At 37.9% G+C, this 20,809-nt stretch overlaps 1 protein-coding gene across 4 annotated transcripts in view; it reads left to right on the top strand.

Moving 5' to 3' along the window:
- The first annotated feature begins 768 nt into the window (after nt 1-768).
- GABRR3 (gamma-aminobutyric acid type A receptor subunit rho3) overlaps nt 769-20,809 on the top strand; it is a 51,749-nt gene continuing 31,708 nt past the window's right edge. The window contains exons 1-4 of one of the 4 annotated variants that reach the window (XM_019839592.3): nt 769-1,928; nt 3,273-3,517; nt 3,696-3,822; nt 14,116-14,234. In XM_019839592.3, coding sequence (XP_019695151.2) covers nt 3,698-3,822; nt 14,116-14,234 — 244 coding nt within the window. In that variant the 5' untranslated portion in view covers nt 769-1,928; nt 3,273-3,517; nt 3,696-3,697. Of the gene's footprint in view, nt 1,929-3,272; nt 3,823-14,115; nt 14,235-20,809 lie in introns of all 4 variants that reach the window. The other 3 variants (XM_006935978.4, XM_045036788.1, XM_019839590.3) reach the window with 3 other exon arrangements.

Here is a 20,809-nt window from a genome sequence, read left to right as displayed (position 1 = left end):
TCTCCAGGTTTGTGGGTTTGAGCCCCACGTAGGGCTCTGTGCTGACAGCTCAGAGCCTGGAGCCTGCTTCAAATTCTGTGTCTCCGTCTCTCTCTGCCCCTCCCCTGTTCACACTCTGTTTCTCTCTATCAAAAATAAATAAAAAGTAAAAAAAAAAAATTTTTTTAAAGATTAGCAGTCATCAAAAGTAGTCTCAAGATGATAAGACATAGCATTTGATAGGGAGGATGGATAAAGCACAGATTTACCTATAAATCAGAATTTCCCAATGGATGTTCTGGAGGAGCACTTTTTTTTGAGGAACATTAATGCAAATATTGCAGATTTTTTTAAAAGAAGATCTGAGGGGCACCTGAGTGGCTCAATTGGTTGAGCCTCCGACTCTTGATTTCTGCTCAGGTCATGATCACACAGTCACTGGGCTCTGCACTGAGCATGGAGTCTGCTTGGAATTCTCTCTTTCTCTTCCTCTGCCCTTCTCCCCTGCTTGCCGTCTCTCTCTCTCTCTCTCTCTCTCTCTCTCTCTCTCTTTCTAAAATCAATCAATCAATTAATCAATAAGAGATCTGAGGTCAATCAACTTTGGGAAACAGAATCCAGTGGAACTAAACAAGCTTTTTTTTTTTTTTTTTTTTTTTTACTGAGGCTTCTGATGTATTAATCATTCAACAAATATTTATTAAACACAAACTATATGCCAAAAATGGTTATATGTTTGGAATACTCCAAGGAATAAGACAAAGATTGCTCTCTTGTACAGCTTACATTCTAGCAAGATTGGACAGAAAATGAGTGATAAACATAATAAGTAAATTATATAAAACACGGTAAGTGCCATATAAGTGAGTTGAAAGGAAAGACCAGTGCTAAAGTACCAAGGTACCACAGGTAGGGCCACTCCAATATTATGCAATCTGACAGAGAAGGGAGAATCAGATAACAGGACTAAGAAAGAATGACCAGAGAGGTAAGAGGAAAACAGGAGAGTATGGGGTCCCAGAAAGCAGGTGAAGAAAATGTTTCAAATACGAGGGAGATCAGGTGTGTCAACACTTCTAGTAGACCAAGCATGATAAAGACTGAGACTAGACCATTGAGCAAGCATCCTTCAAGTTGCTGCAAGACAAGAGTAATTCCACTGTTCCATGTAATGTGGACCGTAAATCCCTGACAGGGTTGTAAAATGCCATGTCCCAAACTCACTTAGCACAGAGCACTTTTTTACAAAATATCTCCAGTGTAGCCACAAACTACTTTGGGAAATGTTGGTGTAGATAATGGTACTAAGTGAAGAGAATAGACCTTGGTAGCCTGGAATGGTCGGATCAAGGGGTCAGGCCCTGTGTCTCATGAGAGCACTGAGGTGGAAAACAAACTGTATCACAAGGAAATCCTCCAGCAGCCAAAGTGACAGTAGTTTAAGACCAACAACTCTGCTTACATGTCTTCTATTGATTGGCTCTTTGTAGAAGAGGAAAGCTTACTGACCCAGAAATACATGGAAAAAAAAAAAAAAGTGCTCCAACATCTGTGAAAATTAATCAAAGGAAACCTTGTTCAGGATGAAATCCGGAGGTCAGCAGGGGGAGCCCTCACACCCTACCAGTCCTTGTCAATTGTGGACCCAACAGGAAGAGACAGACCATGCCAGACAATACTCGTTTTTAAATATCCCAGCAGGAGGAAGAAAGACTTTCTTACAGCCCAGCCAATGAGAGACTGTCACAACTCAGCCAATGAGAAGCCACTACACTTCCAACTCTGTTTATTCCAATGGACTTTTTGTTTATAACAGCCCCTCCCAACCTTTCCTCTTCCTCCCTAAAGATTTCCTCTCCTTTGTTCTGTGGATTTGCCTCTGTCTTGCAGTAGCTTGCTTGGCGCAGATTGCAATTCTCTACTATTCTTTAATGAACCTGTTTCTGCTGGTAAGATAACTGACAGTTTTAAAGTTGACACTTCTCGAGCCAATAGGGAAATTAAAATTAAAACTACAACAGCCATTGGATTAGGTAATATTTAGAAACCTGTTAATACAAATTTTTTAAAAGATTTTTTAAAATGAGGGCTCTCGTTTTCTAGCAGTGGGGTTGTAAATTGGTATACTCACTTTTATGAGCAATATAGTATTATCCAGTAAATTTGAAGATGTGAAAATTGTTCAGCCTAGCAGTTTTACTTCTAGCCGTACAGTTGTGCACAAGGATATATTTACAAACATTCACTGCAGAATTGTTTATAATAGATTGTTTATGACAGAAAAATAAGACATAATGTCCATCAACAAAAGAATAAATAAATTAAATGTTAGTCATCCACGCATTGAAATGCCACATAGCAGTTAAAAACGAATTAAAACTAGAGCTACATCTATCAACATAATAAATCTCTCAGCATAAAGCTAAGAGAAAAAGCCGATTGCAGAAGTTAAAGTATGACACAATTTTTATAGCTTTTGAAACATGCAAAAAGGTTGTATGTTATTTATGAATATATACATGTAATAGTGTAACTTTATATGATGATAAACACTAGAGGATAAGGGGAGAGGTAAGAATTTATTACATCTTTCTGTATATTTGTAATATTTTATATTAAGCATATATTTTAAAGAGGAAAGGCATGCCTAAGAAGCATACAAGAAGGTTTTAATACATTGGCTAAGAGAAGATGTAACCTAAGTCGAAATAAATTAATGTGGTAAAGCAATAACCCAAGATACAAGGTGTCAAGGAGACAAATCAATTCCGGGAAAATTTAAGAATTTCCTTCACATTCTGTTTCTGAGAAGAAAATGGTATTTTTCTTAAGTCCTGGTAAACAGGTCAACTGTTGCTATGTTGATCACCTTGTGATATTCCAGCTGGAGAAATTTAATTTCACTGACATTCTCATTCTTTGGAACTTTACAGACTTAGAGGGAGTGTTTCCTGGGGATATTTCTACTCTATAGGTGCAAAGAACTTTTAGGAATGCTTGTGGCCATAATTTATCAGTGACAGTGTGTTTCTTTCCCACTGCCCAAGGCTAATTTTGTTTTTATTTATCAGGCTGTTTACCATATTAAATCTTAAATTGAACCACTTTTGCTTTCAATGGAATACACCATCATTTTAAAATACGAGTATTTGTTCAACAAAAATAATAAGTTAATGTTTTTCTATGTACTATGGCAATCTGTATGTATATAGGAAGAGAAAGATTCATTTCTGGTTAAAAAGGTCTTCCAATGCATAATTAAAATTAAATTAATCATCTCTGTTCTCTTTAAGCATATTATTTTGCTGAATCATTAAATATATTCAAATGATATTGTGTTGGATTAAGGGGATTTAATGCCTAACCTCACTTCTTTGTCGGCCGGGGACCAGACTGCAGCTGAGAGTTTATTGAGTAGGGGATCAAGCATCTCACTAAGCACCTTCCCAGGAAAGAGGGACTAAAGGATGGAAACTGAAAATGAAAAGATCTGCTTTGTTTTCCTTAAACTGCTGATGAGCCAGACAGATGTTTGCCTGTAAGTGATGTGAACCTATTTAATCTACTAAACAAACCACAACATATTGAGGGCAATGCCTCTCTTTTTTCCTTGAAACCTTCTACGTGGCACTCTGTTTACTTTTAAAGAGCCACATGAGGAAACAATACTGATAATAATATTGGTTGCGTCCATCTACATTCCTTTCTTTTGGAAGAGATGATCCTGGCTTCCCAGTTGGTCTTCCTCACCTGTATCTGGATCACACTGACGCCAGATGTTTTTGCTGCTTCCGAAATCAAGAAGTCCTACCAGCGGTGCTCCGCTTCAGTGAAGAGAGCCCGGTAAGATAGTCAGAGTCTAGTCTCTGAAGTCATTGCCCACTTTCCCTCACCAGCTGCCTCACACCTGTGGGAAACCTGGAAACCAATCTCCATTGTATTTGTGGTGGTGATTGTCTCTGGAACTAGCGATCACCCATCAAAATTAGGCACTTCTGGTTAGCAAGATGCTAATAAATCTTGGGTTCTGCTGGCAATTGTATGCTTATTTTTGGAGAATACAATTACGGGCTCAGGTAGGGATCTTCTTTCAGGGAATGTATTTTTTCAATAAATAATGTATCTATTACTATTAATGACACATGTTTAAAGTTTTGTCAAGTTTTTTTGAGTAGAAATTAGTCTAAGCAACAACTTCTAATGTCAAGCACTTAGAGAGTATATAGTTCCATAAATTGGTAATACAGTAATGAAAAGCATCAGACCATTTGTTACCTTTCAAGACGAGTTTCCATACCTTTGAAATATTATCCTGAATGTCAATACATCATTATTACTATCTTATCATCGATAATTGAGAGCATATTTGCAAATGCCAGTGGAGGAGCAATCTAGTAGAGTGACTAGCTCATCCTGCTTTGCCAGAAACTCCCCGGGTTTTAGCACTAAGTGTCCTATGAATCCCCTCTGTCCCAAGCAGACAGGAATGACGACTCACCCTAATACTCCAGTATCTTTAATAAGCAAAAAGTGACCTCTTGTTCCCTTTCACCACGCACAAGATTTTCAAAAATACCCAGTAGGGGAAATTGAGGAATGAAGGTGAGTAATATCACTCAGCCAATCTTGGCAATCAATGAGGTGACAGATGTTTCAGCCAGATTGCCCTCACATCTTGAATATTTATGAAGCACTCACAATAATATCAGGAAAAAGAACATAAAAATTTAATAAATCCTTGTGAAGCCTCAGATTTAATGATCAGAAACAAAAGGAGTGTGGAGAGGTTGGGAGGAAAAATTTACTAGACTCCTTCCTGATTTCTGCTCTGTTCTTAAAAATCACGGGCCACCTCCCACACTTTTTTTGCATGCTCAGATCTGAGATAATATGAAGTTTCATCCAGTTTAACCACCTTCTGAGTCTTATTCAAGGCAATTAAGAAAGCAATATTTGGGAAACATGGGGTTATAACACCAGACTGAGGAAAAGGGGGATTGTGATAGGAGCTAACCCATCACACTGGCCCACTATCAGTGATAGAGTTGCTGCAGGATAATATTCTTTGTGTATTTTTCAGGTGTTCTTTAAGGGGCAGGAGGGCATCAGTTCTTTGTGGTGAGGTGGGAATTTCTTATGTTAGAGGTCTCATTTTTAGACCCTATTTAAATGAAGAGGGCATCTCAGGGTTTCTGCTACATGGGGTCAAGCATGTCTGTTTTCACTTCTCTGTATCCAAGGTGAGGTACCCCTTTCAGCATTAAGCTGGAATATTATTCATTAAAATTTATATTGCTTTCTTTTGTTCTTCAAAGAAAAATCCTCTAGGGCACTAGGGATTGAGTAAGCCATCAACCCTGGTTCAAAAGTAGCCACTTAGAATGAAAGCCAGTCATTTTCCCTGACTGAACAGAGTAATCCAGCCAGCCAATTTCTGAGCTGTCACTCGCCAGTCTCTCATGCAGATTTGAAGGCATTTTTGACAAAAACACGGAAATTACTGTATATGGTAGTTTCTAGAGTAGGGAGCCCAGGATTCTTCAGACCTCAGTATGTGAATAAATACTGTGAGGTTCTTTGCCCCACACCCAATCTCATTATCAGTAACTAAATAAGTAATGATTTAATTAGTTAATAATCCATTCTTTCATAACATAAGAGAACTAATAGAATGAACATGGAAGAAAGGCCTGATCTTTCTTTGAAAATTATGAAGTGGAATTTACATTACTTTGCATTTATGCGCATTAATTTGAGCCAGTTTTCATTCAGTCGGGTCTTTAAATGCTTTGCTATTATTTTTTTTTTCAGAATATAATCATACTCTTTACCCAAAGATTCCCTTTTTTATCAAAATATTGTTGAAATCTTCTACCTAAAGATATCCTTTGTTTCTTAAAAACAAAATAGGAGGTAAAGGGGAAAGGTGAATAAAGTAAGTTTTGGCAGGTGAAAAATGTCCCTGTTTTGCCTAGGAATGAGGTTTGGCTCCCTGGTGATACAAAGAAGATTAGGCATATAGGTTCACTGAATATTTATTCATTCTTCTAATGGTTGTCTTGGGTGCCCTTTATATGCCAAGTCCTGGGTCAGGGATTATGGATGCCAGGGGAACAATATGCTGTCTCAGGTCTTAAGAAGAGTGAGTAGAGTATGGACTCTGCCTAAACGGGCTCGCAGGAGATAATTGTCACATTTTCAGGAAATCTATTTGCTAGCTGTTAAAAATAAACATTATTAAAAATTAAATTATATAAACATACAATTAAATATTTTTTAAAATGTTATTTTTACTTATTTTTGAAGGAGAGAGAGAGAGAGAATGAGCAGGGGAGGAGTAGAGAGAGAGGGAGACACAGAATTTGAAGCAGACTCTAGGCTCTATGCTGTCAGCACAGAGCCCAACGCGCGACTCAAACTCAGGAACCGTGAGATCATGACCTGAGCCGAAGTCGAACGCTCAACCGACTGAGCCACCCAGGCGCCCCAAAATAAATTTTTTTTGAAGTAATAAGTACTTCAGACTCACCACTTTCTAACTCCTTTACTACATTTTACCGTTACCATTGTTCTTTAGGTTATTACATCTATCTATGTGGTAGAAATCCATGCTATACTGTGTTATCCTATCCTATTATAGTAAATGATGTTAAATCATACTACACCATATTATGTTATATTATATCATATTATATTATATTATATTATATTATATTATATTATATTATATTATACAGCCCTACACCATGGGCTATGCATGGCTACATGCATGGGCTACAGCTCCATCAGGTGAGTACCTTGAAATCAGCCATGTGGGAGTATTTACATCATGGAAATCAGCAAACACTACAAATAGGGCTGTTTCTCTCCTGGAGAACAACTTGTTAAACGTTTATGCGCATTTGTGAACCTAACATGAAAGGCCAGAGGGCCCTAGCGATGGCAAATTCAAGTGCTACTGCAGGTAAGACAGAGGGCAGTGGCAGAGGTTGTACTACTAGAGAGGATACACTGCTCTGGACACAATAGCTGGTCAGGTCCAGCCTTTTCTTGTAAGAAAACTTGAGCCCAGTGTTGCTAGATTCTTTGAGGTTGTAAAAGAAGCAGGAAATTAAGATTTTCACGTGAAATTTTCCAATATCATATACCACATGGGCTAGTCAAAAAAATATCTGCAGACTAGCTCCTAATCTGGTCCAATTTCCTCATTTCCCAGGTAAGGAAACTGAGACCTCACCACTGAGCTCATGATCAGATAGAGGCCCAAGTAAGACACAGGAACTGTCGTGTCTTAAGTGGGGGCCTTCTCTCTGGCTGACTCTTCCACAGAAATGTTCATCTGTATAGGTTTTTTTCTTTATGAGAGATGGGCTATTGACTAAAGTCAGGTATGTATGTCCAGAATTCAGGAGCTCAGGAGCAGTTCAGTCAAAGCCAGAAGATTTGCTCTGTATAGTGCACCATGTTGTCCCTAAGAAATAGCAAAAGCGTCAGGGACCTAGATATAACCACTGGATCCAGAAGTATGAAGGTTGTCTTAGTGATCAAAGCCTGGATCACCTAATTTTCCTACTACTTTATTGCGTCCTTGGATTTGTATCTATGTAGCCTAACAGATCATTTTTGCTTCATTTTGTATTTTTCTAAAGAAAAATAGTTAAGCCTATGCAAAGTTTTTTAAATGTTGCCTATACATTATTTGAGACTCCTGGGCCTCTATGTGTACTGGTTCATAATAGAGCTTCAGTGAGAAAAAAAAGTCCATGTTAAGCAGCAGGACATGCTTCTAGAATGACAAGGAGAATGGAATGATAGTGATGAAGTTTTGGAGTGGTGGGGGGGTCCAGAGCCAGCAAAAAGAATTCTTGAGACATCTGTAGTGCAAAAGATGACTTTATTAAAGCACGGGGACAGGACCTGTGGGCAGAAAGAGCTGCACTGGGGTTGTGAGAAGTGACTGGTTATATACTGTGGAGTTGGGGGAGGTAAAGGCAAAAGGGAGGCCTCCAGAAGGATTTTCATATGCTGAAGAGGACTCGTAAGATGCCAGGGGCCTTGCTATTGTCGAGCTAAGGTTGTTTTTGATCTAGTAAGGCATGAAGCTTAAGACAGTAGGAGGTTCCTAGAGAAAGGTTAGCCTCTGCATTGCCTCAAGTATTTGTCAATGGGGTACAGGTTATAAAGAAATTTAATGTTATTTACAATATCTTCTTCACAGTTATTCCTAACATCACTGTGGAGGGGAGGATGATGCTAGGGCTCCAAGAAACTTGAGTCTATGGGTTTCAGGAGGGTAGGCTATTGACAAGATTGCCTTTTTCTTGTAATTTACTAAGACATTTATAAACTGATAAAGACTTATGTCCTGCATGACTGTGATCTCTATCAGTTAAACACTGGTTTGTGTTTTTTTTTTCCTTGGTTTGTTTGGGTTTTTTTTCCTTTCCTTTGTTCTTGGGCAGCCAGGAGTGCCTGGGGAATGTAATCCCTCCTTGGAAGGGGGTAGGTTGTTAGCTTGTGCTTTGCCCTCAGCTTGCCTTATGCTCCCCCATCAACAAGGTGGAGAGCCATGCCTAGATCTTTATTTGGAAAAGATCCAAGATGGCAAGTCCTCCTTGTTCTAGATAGTTTATGAAGCATTTATTACACAAATTCAATAATGGAATTTTACATGGAAATAATACAAAGAATCTCAATTATGCTTTCCCTTTTCCAAGTTCTAATCCTTATTCATATAGCTCCATGATTTTTCATGTTTGAAATTATAGTATAGAAACCATTTTGTATTTTATTAACTAATTATTTTCTACATTGCTTCACAGACATTATAATGGTTGGTATTTTTAATCACTCCATATTATTACTTTGAATTAAAGGACCAAAATTACCTACTTTATTATTGAACACTTATTTTCAAATTTGCACTGTTGTGAATCACAGCAGTAAATATTTTTATGCATGTAATTTTCCCTGTAGCAATAAAACTATAATATGGATGGAAATGAATTATGAATCAAAGCATAGGAATTATCTTCATAGCTCTTGAAATTGATTTCTAAAAAGGTTTTGCCAATATTTATGCTGCCATATACAAAGTATAAATGTTTCCATTTCATCATATCCTTTTAACATGGTTGGCTACTAAGATTTTGTGTTTGGGGCTCATTTAATAGGTATAAAATGGTAGTTATGGTCTTCATTGGTATTTCACTGTTAACTCTCTTAGATTAAATGTTTTTCAAAATGCTTGTTAATTATGTCCTTCCTTGGGTAAGTAGTTTATTCATGTCAACCTACTTGTTTTCAACTAGTTTCATCCTAGCAAACTAATCAAGTATATATGCCCTTCAGAAAACAGTTTTGTAAAGTAACCTGCTGAGTGTTAGTGACTCAATTAAAATGAGTTTTTGTCATTCCATTAATTTAACTCTAATGCATCAGAATGACTTATATGTATATATATATTTTTTTGCTTTTCCTTATCTGGCTCTAGTACTTTTTCATTCTTTGCCTGATATGTCCTCCTCAAAGACTCTTAATCTCCCTGAAACCACTCAAAATCCAGCCTTTTCTTCCCCCACTTTCTTAGTCACAAAATTATAGAATTTCTTTCTTTTTTTTTTTAATGTTTATTTACTTTTGAGAGAGAGAGAGAGAGAGAGACAGAGCACGAGTTGAGGAGGGGTAGAGAGAGAGAGAGAGGGAGACACAGAATCCGAAGCAGGCTCCAGGCTCTGAGATGTCAGCACAGAGCCCGATGAGGGGCTCGAACTCATGAACCGTGAGATCATTACCTGGGCCGAAGTTGGATGCTCAACCGACTGAGCCACCCAGGTGCCCAACTTTCTTTCTTTTTTTAATGTTTATTTATTTTTTAGAGAGAGACAGAGATAGAGAGGGAACAGAGGAAGGACAGAGAGAAGGAGACACAAATCCAAAGCAGGGTCCAGGCTCTGAGCTGTCAGCGCAGAGCCCGACACAGGGCTCGAACTCACAGAAGGTGAGAATATGACCTGAGCTGAAGCCAGATCCTCAACTGACTGAGCCACCCAGGTGCCCCTATAGTAGAGTTTCTGATACTGAGGAGAAGGGGAACATGGAAATAGTTTTCCTTTGTTTCATCCAGGAAGGAAAAGTTTCTAACTCAAAGCAAAAATTGATAACTATTACCAAGACATACACCTACAATTTCTTAAACAGTGTTTGTTATTCTTTGTGGGAAAGAAAAGACAAAGATTAAGAACGCTCAGGTAAGCCTCTTTCACAAATTGAGATTTCTTTGCTTTATCCCATCAGGACTCAGCCTTTTAGAAGGCCCTCTCCTCAGACAGAAGTTATCCAAAAGCTTTCTTTCAGGAGCTACTAAAAATGAAGCTTTTTTTTTTTTTTTCTAGAAGAAGGGAGAGGGCAGAAGACACAAAGTGGTTTAAAATGGTATATATATATTGAATTAGACCAGAAAGCTCTGAGCTATGTCTGATGTTCCATCATATATTGAATGTCCCCTTATTAAGCATATTTGCTTCTCTTGCCTTTGTTCTATTTCAGTCCTCACTTTATTAACCTTTACATATATCTTTTTTTGTTGTTGCATAAGCCAGGGTCTTCAAGCTAGGAAACCTATACTCCTGAAGTATAATGTACCCCTCAGGGTACATTCAAACTATCAGAGAGGCATGTGGCCACGGATAGTTTTAAAACAATCAATTTCTGGATCTTTGACTTCCTTTGACCTCTTTCTTAGAATTGATCTACCTGAAAGCATGTCTTCAGTCTCCTTTAGAGCATCCCTTTAATTAAATTATTGCTCTGTCTCATTTGGCAGAAAAAAGGCATACATCTCCCTCTTCCTGAATATCACTTTATGTATTGCCCCAGTGTATAAAATCCTCCTAGGTACAAAGAGATCATTATAAATATTGTTGTTGAGTAGTGGATGACTCTAGAGTAAATAACAGATTGTTTTCCAAACTAGGTTGTTGTTTCTTTGCTTTGAACAAAATTAAAAGAAGAACCTAATTAATTTGTCAGGTTACAAATCATTAGAAATAATTACTGATGATAGATCACGATGTGAATTTTGGAAACTAAGAAAGAATTTAAAAAATCAAGTTACTCTGTGTCTCCCTCTCTCTCTGCCCCTCCCCCATTCATGCTCTGTCTCTCTCTGTCCTCCCCCAAAAAATAAATAAACTTTGAAAAAAAAAATTAAAAAAAAGGGGCGCCTGGGTGGCGCAGTCGGTTGAGCGTCCGACTTCAGCCAGGTCACGATCTCGCGGTCCGTGAGTTCGAGCCCCGCGTCAGGCTCTGGGCTGATGGCTCAGAGCCCGGAGCCTGTTTCCAATTCTGTGTCTCCCTCTCTCTCTGCCCCTCCCCCGTTCATGCTCTGTCTCTCTCTGTCCCCCCCCAAAAAAATAAATAAACTTTGAAAAAAAAAATCAAGTTACGTTGCTAAAACAATGCTAACACAAAATTTCTTCAAATTTTATGTATGTGAAAGTTTTTTAATACTTTCATCTATAAAAGTAAAGAACAGGAATAGCATTTATGCTAGAATAGAATGATGCTAGAATTGTTTTCATCCTAGCAATGAGTACTATCCATGTACATGATGTAATTGGGGAAGATGTATAATCACTTCATTAAGAAATCCATTGCCAATAAAATTTTAATAAGTATCTATCAACATTTATATGAGTTATGTTTTGCTCCAATTGTAATAGTCATAGATGCTAATGTGTATACATAATACACAATAGTTAATGTGTATACATATATTCTTGCAAAGAAATATGGTGAGGTGATAAAATTCTATGAAGGTAATAAAATGGAAATACAAGTTCAAAGAAAACAAGGAATGATATAAAGGGGAGTTTATTCTTCTTTTTAAAGGGGGAGTTTATTCACATATTTTAAATTGCATAGTGTGGGTATTTAGATTCATTGAATACATTAAGAGGAAGGATATGGGTTTTCTTCTAAATTTTCAATATTTAAGTAATTTTAAAGTTTATAATGAGAAAATTGTTGACATCTATTTAAATGTGTGAGTACATAGATTTTCAAATTCTTTTAGAGGGTATGTAAGCCACATAATCCTTTGTGAAAATAGATGAGGTATAAATAAAGTAAAAAATAAATAAGTATGGGACATCTCACTGTGCATCAGAAGAGCCCTCAAGATAAAAATAGTGTGTGTGCTTTCACTACCTGCCAAGAGTGCACTTCACATAGGCTCTGTGTTCAGTGTTCTTGGGAATCTTAATTAAGATTTATCCTTTTCAATCACATGATGCTTCTGAAAATGTATGCTTCCAAAAAGACAAGTAACGGCCATTTTGTTATATTATATTACCAAAGGAATTCACAAATTTTCATGAGTTTCCACCCAAAGCTACACTTGAGTTTTCCTAAAATGATAACAATTAGCTAGCTTTTATTAAATGTCAACTGTTTTCCAGACCGATGGTTCTCCTAAGAAACTGTTGTTATAAATGCAAACTCTCACATCCCCAGCCTCTTGAATCAGAAGTTCTGGGAATAGGTCCCAGCAAGCCAGGTGATTCAGACACATGCCAAAGAAGATAATACTTAATATTTATAAAACATCCTGACATGAGACCTTGAACATAATAGGCATCTAATAAACACATTAGCTACTATTACTTTGTCAATAAATAGTTCACTCTAGCTCCTTAAAAGAAAGGTTCTAGTTAATTTGAGATCCTTGGAAGAAATAGTTCTATATGTTCACTTATTTGTAGAATACAATGACTTAACAAGTTTAAAATCAAACTCATTGTCTTCTACCCAAGGCAGATTTCTTCTTCCAACTTCCCCATTTCTCTCAATGGCAAAAATACATGCATAAACCTCTGAGGGTCTCAACCAGAAACTTCCCTATTGAAAAACCATATGGATGGTGATAGGTGCCTTTAAGCCTGGACATATTTCTTGAATCAGCTGCTTCGGGATGTGAAATTCTCACCATCAAAGTCACTTTATTAAGCTAAGAAATCGTATCCACAAGTCTTATGTTAAAGTTCACATCTCTTTTCTGGAGAAGACATTTATTAATGCAAAAGCATATCAGGAATTCAGAGTAACTAGAATTCACTTAGTAGCCCCTTCAATGCCTGGTGTTGTTATTGCTGCTGTTGCTGCTGATGACAGTGAAGATGGCAGGCATGTTTCTCTGGAAGGAGCTGAGCAAAGTCTCTAGCACCCAGAATAAGAGAGCTGCTCTAGTTCCAGAGGAGCTGGGCTTCCACAGACATTCTGCTTCCACACTTAGCAAATCACTCGAAGTGTGTATCACAGGACAGAAAATGAGTCAGGGAGATCCAGCAACTTTCCCGAGTTCACAGACCCAGGGAGTAACAGAGTAAACCCCCACATCAGACTCTGGGAACACCTGAGAGGCCACTCCCCACTTTGCCTACATCCTGGATAACTGTAGGTGAAAATTGCTTATTTCACAACTGTACCAGACATCAAATCCAATCAATTGTCAAATCCATCCATTTTTCCTTTGGATCCTTCTCCATTCCCATTGCCATCCCTCAGGTCCTAGAACCTACTGCAGACATTCTACTCAAATCTCAACTTGTACCCATACTTTCTGCTCCTTTTGTCTTTGTAAAACTATTTTCATCAGTTTACAATTCTGCAGTGATTTTGTTTTGGTTTGGTTTTGTTTTGTTTTACTGTCTTGGTGCAGAAGTACTTTGACTTCAGTGACCCCAAGAATAACTTAGGTAACTCGTTTAATGTAGATTCCTAGGCCTTGTTTCCTCAGGCTTTGGTTTAGGTGATCTGGGGTAAGGTGGTAGCGATAAGGTTTTCCTGGTCTCAAAACCATATTTGGAGAAATACTGCCTGCATTATGTAACAGTGCCTTACATCCAAACTTAGTTTTTTATATAAGTTGCTCCAAATTTTGGGTTCCCTTACCTGCCCCACCTTTATATAATGAAGAGTAAATGTTGGCAGATCTTTAGCTAAGTGTAATACAAGCTAAGAAAATGAGCTTCTATGTATATATTTCAGAGGATACCATGTTGAATACAGAAGGCTAACCTAAATCAAAACACCCAGAAGTATATGTATCTTAAAACTATTTTTTCCCCTTTGGAGGGAGAGCAAACAAGAAACCAGAATGAGAAACAATGACAGCACCAAAGCATGGCTCCTGAAATACAAACAACTTCTCCATATAGAGGACCATGATTTTGCAATGAGACCTGGATTTGGAGGTGAGTATTATCTTTCTAAAACTCTTATGTCTAGGGTGCCTGGGTGGCTCAGTTGGTTAAGCAGCTGACTTCAGCTCAGGTCATGATCTCGCGGTCTGTGGGTTTGGGCCCCGCGTAGGGCTCTGTGCTGACAGCCCAGGGCCTGGAGCCTGCTTTGGATTCTGTGTCTCCCTCTCTCTCTCTGCTCCTCCCCTGCTTGTGCTCTATCTCTCTCTGTCTCTCAAAAATAAATAAATGTTTAAATTTTTTTTATTAAAAATTAAAAAAATGAAACTCTTATGTCACAATCCATTGCACTATCAAAATTAAGCTGAAAATTTGAAGCAATTAAGACCAAAACACAAGCAAAGACCATCTATTAAAAAAAATGTTTACAATGATACTCTCTTGAATGAGAACAATTGATAAATTTTAAATTAATCACAAGATAAATATCTTTAGTAAATATTCATACTGTTTACTAATTGTAAATAATATGTGTTCAATAAATAATGAATGGATATATACTGCCTATACAGCAGCTTATTCTTTCAACTAAAACCTGTAAATGGTATTATGTAATGATATTCATGAAATCTTGTTGAATAACCTTATAAGCTGGAGTGCCCAGCTTTGGTGGAAGGACTAACACACCAAATGCCATGGCTCCCTATGGAACGACTCTGTTCAGGTTTCTCCTTCAATCACTTCCAGCAACTGAAGTTGATCAGAATGTTGGCGTGCCAAGCACTGGGCTGAGGCTGTTAATGCACTAGCTTATTCCACCCTCCTAAGAAGTAGGCACTATCGTGATCCCTGTTTTTCCAGTGTGGAGACTGGGGTGTAGAGAGGTTAGATTTGCTCAAAGCCATGAAAAAAGCAGTATGTGGGAGAACCAAGATGCAAGGGCAAATAAGGAGGACAGAAGAAAGCCATGTAAGGACATACTTGGAACACTGTCTTTCCTCAGATTGTTTAATGAGCATACAGTTGCATCACAGAGGGTACCAAGTTTTCCAGAGACACACAGAATGTGGTAAAATCAAGCGGTTAATGTGAACTCTCTGCCTTACTGCTAAATCCATCCTGATTCTTCTATCATTGACCTAAATTCCCCATTCCTACCATTCCCGAGCTGACAACTTTTCAGAATACTAGAGATGTGGATGTGACAGAAGTGAATGTGAGGCTGAGAAGACAGGAGCCCTCAGCTGTAGAACAGGTGCAGCTTTTTCAAAAATAACGAATACTTTGATTTTTGGCATGGGGTGGGGGAAACGTGACACTTGCTATATCGTGGTTATGACCAAAGGAAGCTTGTTGGTACCTCAGAGAACTCACTTGTTAGCAGGTAAAATAAAACAGTATGTCAGGTAGTTTTTATGTTGAAGGATATTTGTTGTTGTTTAATTTCATGGAATCCATTGGATTGCAATTCTGAGTGTCTAGCTTTGATTTTATTACATTCTTGACTAAATCATTAGCAGGAATCAAAGCCACCTGGGGGATTCTTCACAAGGAATTACTGAGCCCCCGCACCCAGGTTTTAATTCCCTAGGTCTGGGTGGGGCCAACTATTTGCATTTCTAATAAATTCCTAGGTGATGCTGATGAACCCGGTCTGAGAATCACACTTGATAATTGCTGAATTTGATTATCAGCATCAGAGTAGATCTTGGTGAGTTTCATTTTTGGTTTTTCCAGAGAATTTCTCACACTTACTGAACTGAATTTAAGGTTTTAGATGCCTCTAAATTAATCAAGTTAAAGTATGTCCGTGTTTCACTTCCAAGGCCGCTTCTTTATCTTGTTTTCTTCACATCACTGTTCCTTAAATGTGTTCCTTACTGCAATTCTCCTAAAGATGCCTGAGCCCTCAATTTCCATTCCCAACAGACCGTTTCTTTCCCCCAACCAAAGTTTGCCCAAAGTTTTGATAATATTCTCTACAACTATCATGCAATCATTCTGTACCTTGGTCTCCATGATTCTATACAAAACTTCTAAATTCTCCTCCATCACCGTTTAGTTGGAGAAAATGTTATGAAGAGAAATTTGCCCTGCTGCGGGCCTTTTTAGACACTAGAGGGCGCCAGTCTCACAGGAATGGCTTGGAACTGGCGTCTCCTGAACAGCAATTAGAACCCCAAAATGATGTATGCTCTTCAACACCAATTCAAAACGCTGCCCTAATTCATGTCAGTTTAGGTTCCTCAATTAAATGAATTCCTATCTTAGATAAAAGGGTTTCTATGAGTCTATTTTGAACCATTGAAACCCAGAAAGATTAAGAGAAAAATGTCCTTTATTTGGACCTTGAAACACGCACTCTGGAAAGCTTTATCGCTCAAAATGGTTCAAGGGCCAGCAGCAGAATCACCTGGAAGTTAGTTAGAAATGCAGAAGCTCAGGCTCCTTGCTCAGGCTTTCTGAATCAAAATCCACATTTTAATAAAATCCCCAGGTGATTTGAACACACTTTACAATTTGAGAAACACGACTGTAGATTGCCAGGTGAGGACCCTCTGTTCTTAAAACACTTAAATCTTCATTCTCCCTTCCGTGTATCATCCCCATCCCCAACAAAAACATAGAATTGACCTTACATTTCCACTTGTTTTGATCTGTTAGAGATTTTGAGTGGGAATGATTTTTTTAAACAATTTTATTTTTCCTGAGGCTACTTTGTGGGGTTATTAAAAATGCAATTGAAACGCTACTTAGTGGCAGGTGGCAAATCATCCCACGATGAGGAAATTTTTCTGACAATCGTGGACTGGGGCTAAATGGTGTCCAAATGTCTTACATGTTCAGTCATTTCAGGCAGAAAAATCCATAAATTCGGTCCAAAGTGTCACACTGGTAGCTCTGTGAAATACAGTCCTTAACCTTCTCTTGTCTTGGTCAGAACAGTTCTTCCTACTGGTGACCCATTTCTCTGTTCTCTCAAGGCTGCCTTCCTGAGGAAATCAGGCTGCAGGATATAAATGACAAGCTTTAATTTATCTTCTCTTTCTTTATACTTGTCCACAACATAAACACACGCACATACCTCTTTCCTCTTGAGCTAAATGTAACTTCAGCACTTCTCTTGCCTTAATGTGTTTTCCTAATTAGCTTTAACATTAAAACCAGCTGCTACCGCAGTGTTTTTTACTTTTATAAAGCATTAGAAGATTAATTGACTCATTATGTGGAAACAGGAGGATATAAATTTAGGGGAGCTTTTTGTTTAACTTGGGTTGTAAATTGCAGCTCATTTTCTTTATGTTTTCCCCACCCTTTACATCTCTCATCACTAAGGGCTTTTTTGATTCAGTCCTAGAGATGATGATTTCTTTGGTTCTTTAAAGTGAAATCAATTTAGCATCTAGATACTGGCTACTGGGTCCAGTCAAAAGCTAACGTTGTGAGAGCCGCTTGTATAATCCATGCTTGTCAAACAAAAGGACTAGACTGAGAGCCAGAGGGACCTGGCCGTATTCCTGCATTAACTAGCTTTAGGTTTCAGGCAAGCTCTCCAGTATCTCTGAATGAGTTAGGTCATATGTCAATTGCATCTAACATTGGCTCAACCTACCTAACAAACGGCTATAATGACAATATGGGATAAAATATTGTATAATGTATTTTAAATGCACTATCCACATAAGATGTGTAACTGTTATTTAACTCTTACCCCAGCCGATGTAAAAAATAGACTGGCAATCTATGTATGTAAAAAAAAGACTATAAATGTGTGTACTACTACCTAGACAATGATCCTGGGAAATCAACACATGATAATGGTTAATATTTATTTATTTTTACTGTATTCCAGATGCTTTATATATAGCATTAATGAAAGTATTTGTGAAATTGTTATCATTCATGTTGTTATATGTATGACTGATCCAGTAGATGCTGAACAAGTTGGTTGTTAAGCCATTTGAATGGGGTTAGGTCAAGGTCTTGGCATGCATTGTTTTGCTTAGTCTCACAGCGATGCTATTAGGGAAGTACCACAGAATTTTTCCCACTATTTTACAGATAAGCAAACTAAGCTCAGAGGAATTAAGGGATTTACGGAAGTTTGGCTTCAGTTCAGGTTTAGTGGCTAGAAATTCTGTGATTTTTAATGTATCTGCTTTATTATTACCCTTTCTCTGAGACTCAGCTCCTTATCTGTAAAAAGAATTTTTGGCACTTATATGTATCTCCACAATTCTGTGATTTTGTATCTTGCCTTTATATGCCCCTCACTCTCCACACGGTTTTCATGAATGTGTAGATTCCCAGACCCCAGACAAGGTACACTTGAGCATGAAGTTCAAAGGAGCTAAAAATGAGGTCAGATGGCATCTGAGGACAAACATTTTTCTTCAAAATGGCAGAGCTCATCCCCACAAGAATAGAATAAATCAAAAGGAAAAAAAAGAAATGTAGAATGTTTCTAGGAGTCCATTCCTCGCCATATTTCTACCCCACTCTCAGAACAGCCTTCAAACAACCCTGAGGATCTGTTGCTCACCCAGTGGTGGCATAACTACATCCTTGGATGGTGGCTTTATAAGACTGCCCCAGCCTTGCAGAAATAGTCATTAGCAACTGGGATCTGGTTACAAGTCACACGATCCCAAATGCAAATTGTTCTCAGGTTTTGTCATGAAATAAGAACTCTATGAGAAGCACTGTATCATTTTCTAGTCAGAGGTGGATGGATTAACTAAATGTTTGAGTGTCGGATTGGGAATAGTAGCTTGCATTCCTCGGAGCAGGTTCACATTTTTGCTGAATTGCAGTAGCAATAACATTTATTTAGTGCCGTTTATTGAGCACCAATTAAGTATACTAGCTGCGCATTGTTTCTAGTCCTCAAATAAGTCTCCAAGGTGAGATTTTAAAGGTGAGGAAACTAAGCTTAGAAATGTTACTTACCCTAGATCACATATAAGTGGTCGAGTTAGGTTCAAACTCTAGTCTGTGACTCTAACACCGGAATTTTAACCAGGACATTCCTGCTACCTCTCTCTAAGATCTTGGCAAGCCTTTCAGTCCCTTGGAGTATTGGAGTTAATGGAAAGATGTACTCATCCTGAAGCCATCCTGAAAGGCCATGAAGTTTTATTTTGATATCTATACTAATTAAGGAAAAAGAGTAAACAAAACAAAAGCATTAGAGCTGAACTCAATAAGTAATGGAGTAATACTGAATAGTCCCCAAGTTAATGCATAATCATAATTATCATTAAACAGTTTTTAAATATAATTGTCATAATTAATGTTGTAGAAAGTAATTAATCCAATATGGCAGGAAGTCATTAGTGGTTAAGATGAAAGTAAGGTGTTCCTGAAGCCTGGAGCAGAAATATATTTGAGTGACAGACCCGGGGCCTGTCCAGCTACAACCTCTGTAAATAAGGAATGATATAAGGGTATATTATGGAACATAAAAGGGAATCTGTGTTTGTAAAAGGAAGGGATCTTCAGCCTTAATGAAGGGAGTCAAAGATGGCGGACAGGGACTGGTGAGGCATATCTTGTTTTAAAATAAGTTGCACATTTAAAACACAATAATTAGGTGCTTTGTTGAATTGTATGCACATGTATGTCGCATATAGCACATCCAGACATTAATTAGCCTCAGTAAGGAAGTTTTCTAGCCTGACCCTTCTCATTCTCAGAATCTTGACTAAAACAGCCACCTGGGATCCATCTAGGCAAGATTTCTATTTTTTCAAAAATAGTTGAAAGCATTTTTTAAAACTCAGAATTATACAGAGACAATAAGATTTAATTGAGAATTGGTCACAACCTGGTTCTCTGAGGCCCAACTGCCAACACATCTCAACACTAGTCTGTCTGAGATTTCTCCAGTTCTGACTTTCAATACATTTTCATCAAACGTATTTCTTTTTTTTTTCAAATGTATTTATTTATTTTGAGAGAGAGAGAGGGGAAAAGGGTGAGAGAGAATCCCAACCAGGCTCTGCACTGTCAGTGTAGAACCCGATGCAAGGCTTGAACTCACAAACCGTGAGATCATGACCTGAGCCCAATCAAGAGTCAGATGCTTAACCGACTGAGCCATCCAGATGTCCCTCAAACACATTTGAAGGATGTTTGCTTCATCCGAACTGCAGGTTGTGGTTACTGATGTTCTGCAAAGGGACATCTGTGAATGTTTGACGTCCCTGCACAGCACTATACTATCATCTGTGTTCCTCCAGTCTGCCATGCACAGCCCAAGTGAAAGAGGCTGAGCTTTTGGCAAGAGAGAAAAGGCTTCCACACTTCCCAGAGTCATGAATTCCATGACTACACTCCCTGACTATAAAAGATGACTCTTACCATAGAGAACCCATAATTCTACGTACTCTCAGACATATTTTTGAAACGTTGTTCCTTTTTAAATCACTACTAGCTAAAACAAAAAAAAAAAATTGAAACACTATTTCTATACTCTAAGTATACTATAAGAAGGAAGATATTGAGTTATTCATAAGCAAATATACAATAATTATTGAAATAACGTTTATTTATACATGTGCCCTTTTATTGTCATTGACTGTATGATAATATATTGATGGATACTGGAGAAATTTGTTAATTTGCAA

Source organism: Felis catus, chromosome C2 (genome assembly GCF_018350175.1).
Source record: "Felis catus isolate Fca126 chromosome C2, F.catus_Fca126_mat1.0, whole genome shotgun sequence".
Lineage (NCBI taxonomy): Eukaryota > Metazoa > Chordata > Mammalia > Carnivora > Felidae > Felis > Felis catus.
The sequence above is the reverse complement of the archived record's forward strand: the minus strand, read 5'-3'. Positions and strand labels throughout refer to the sequence as shown.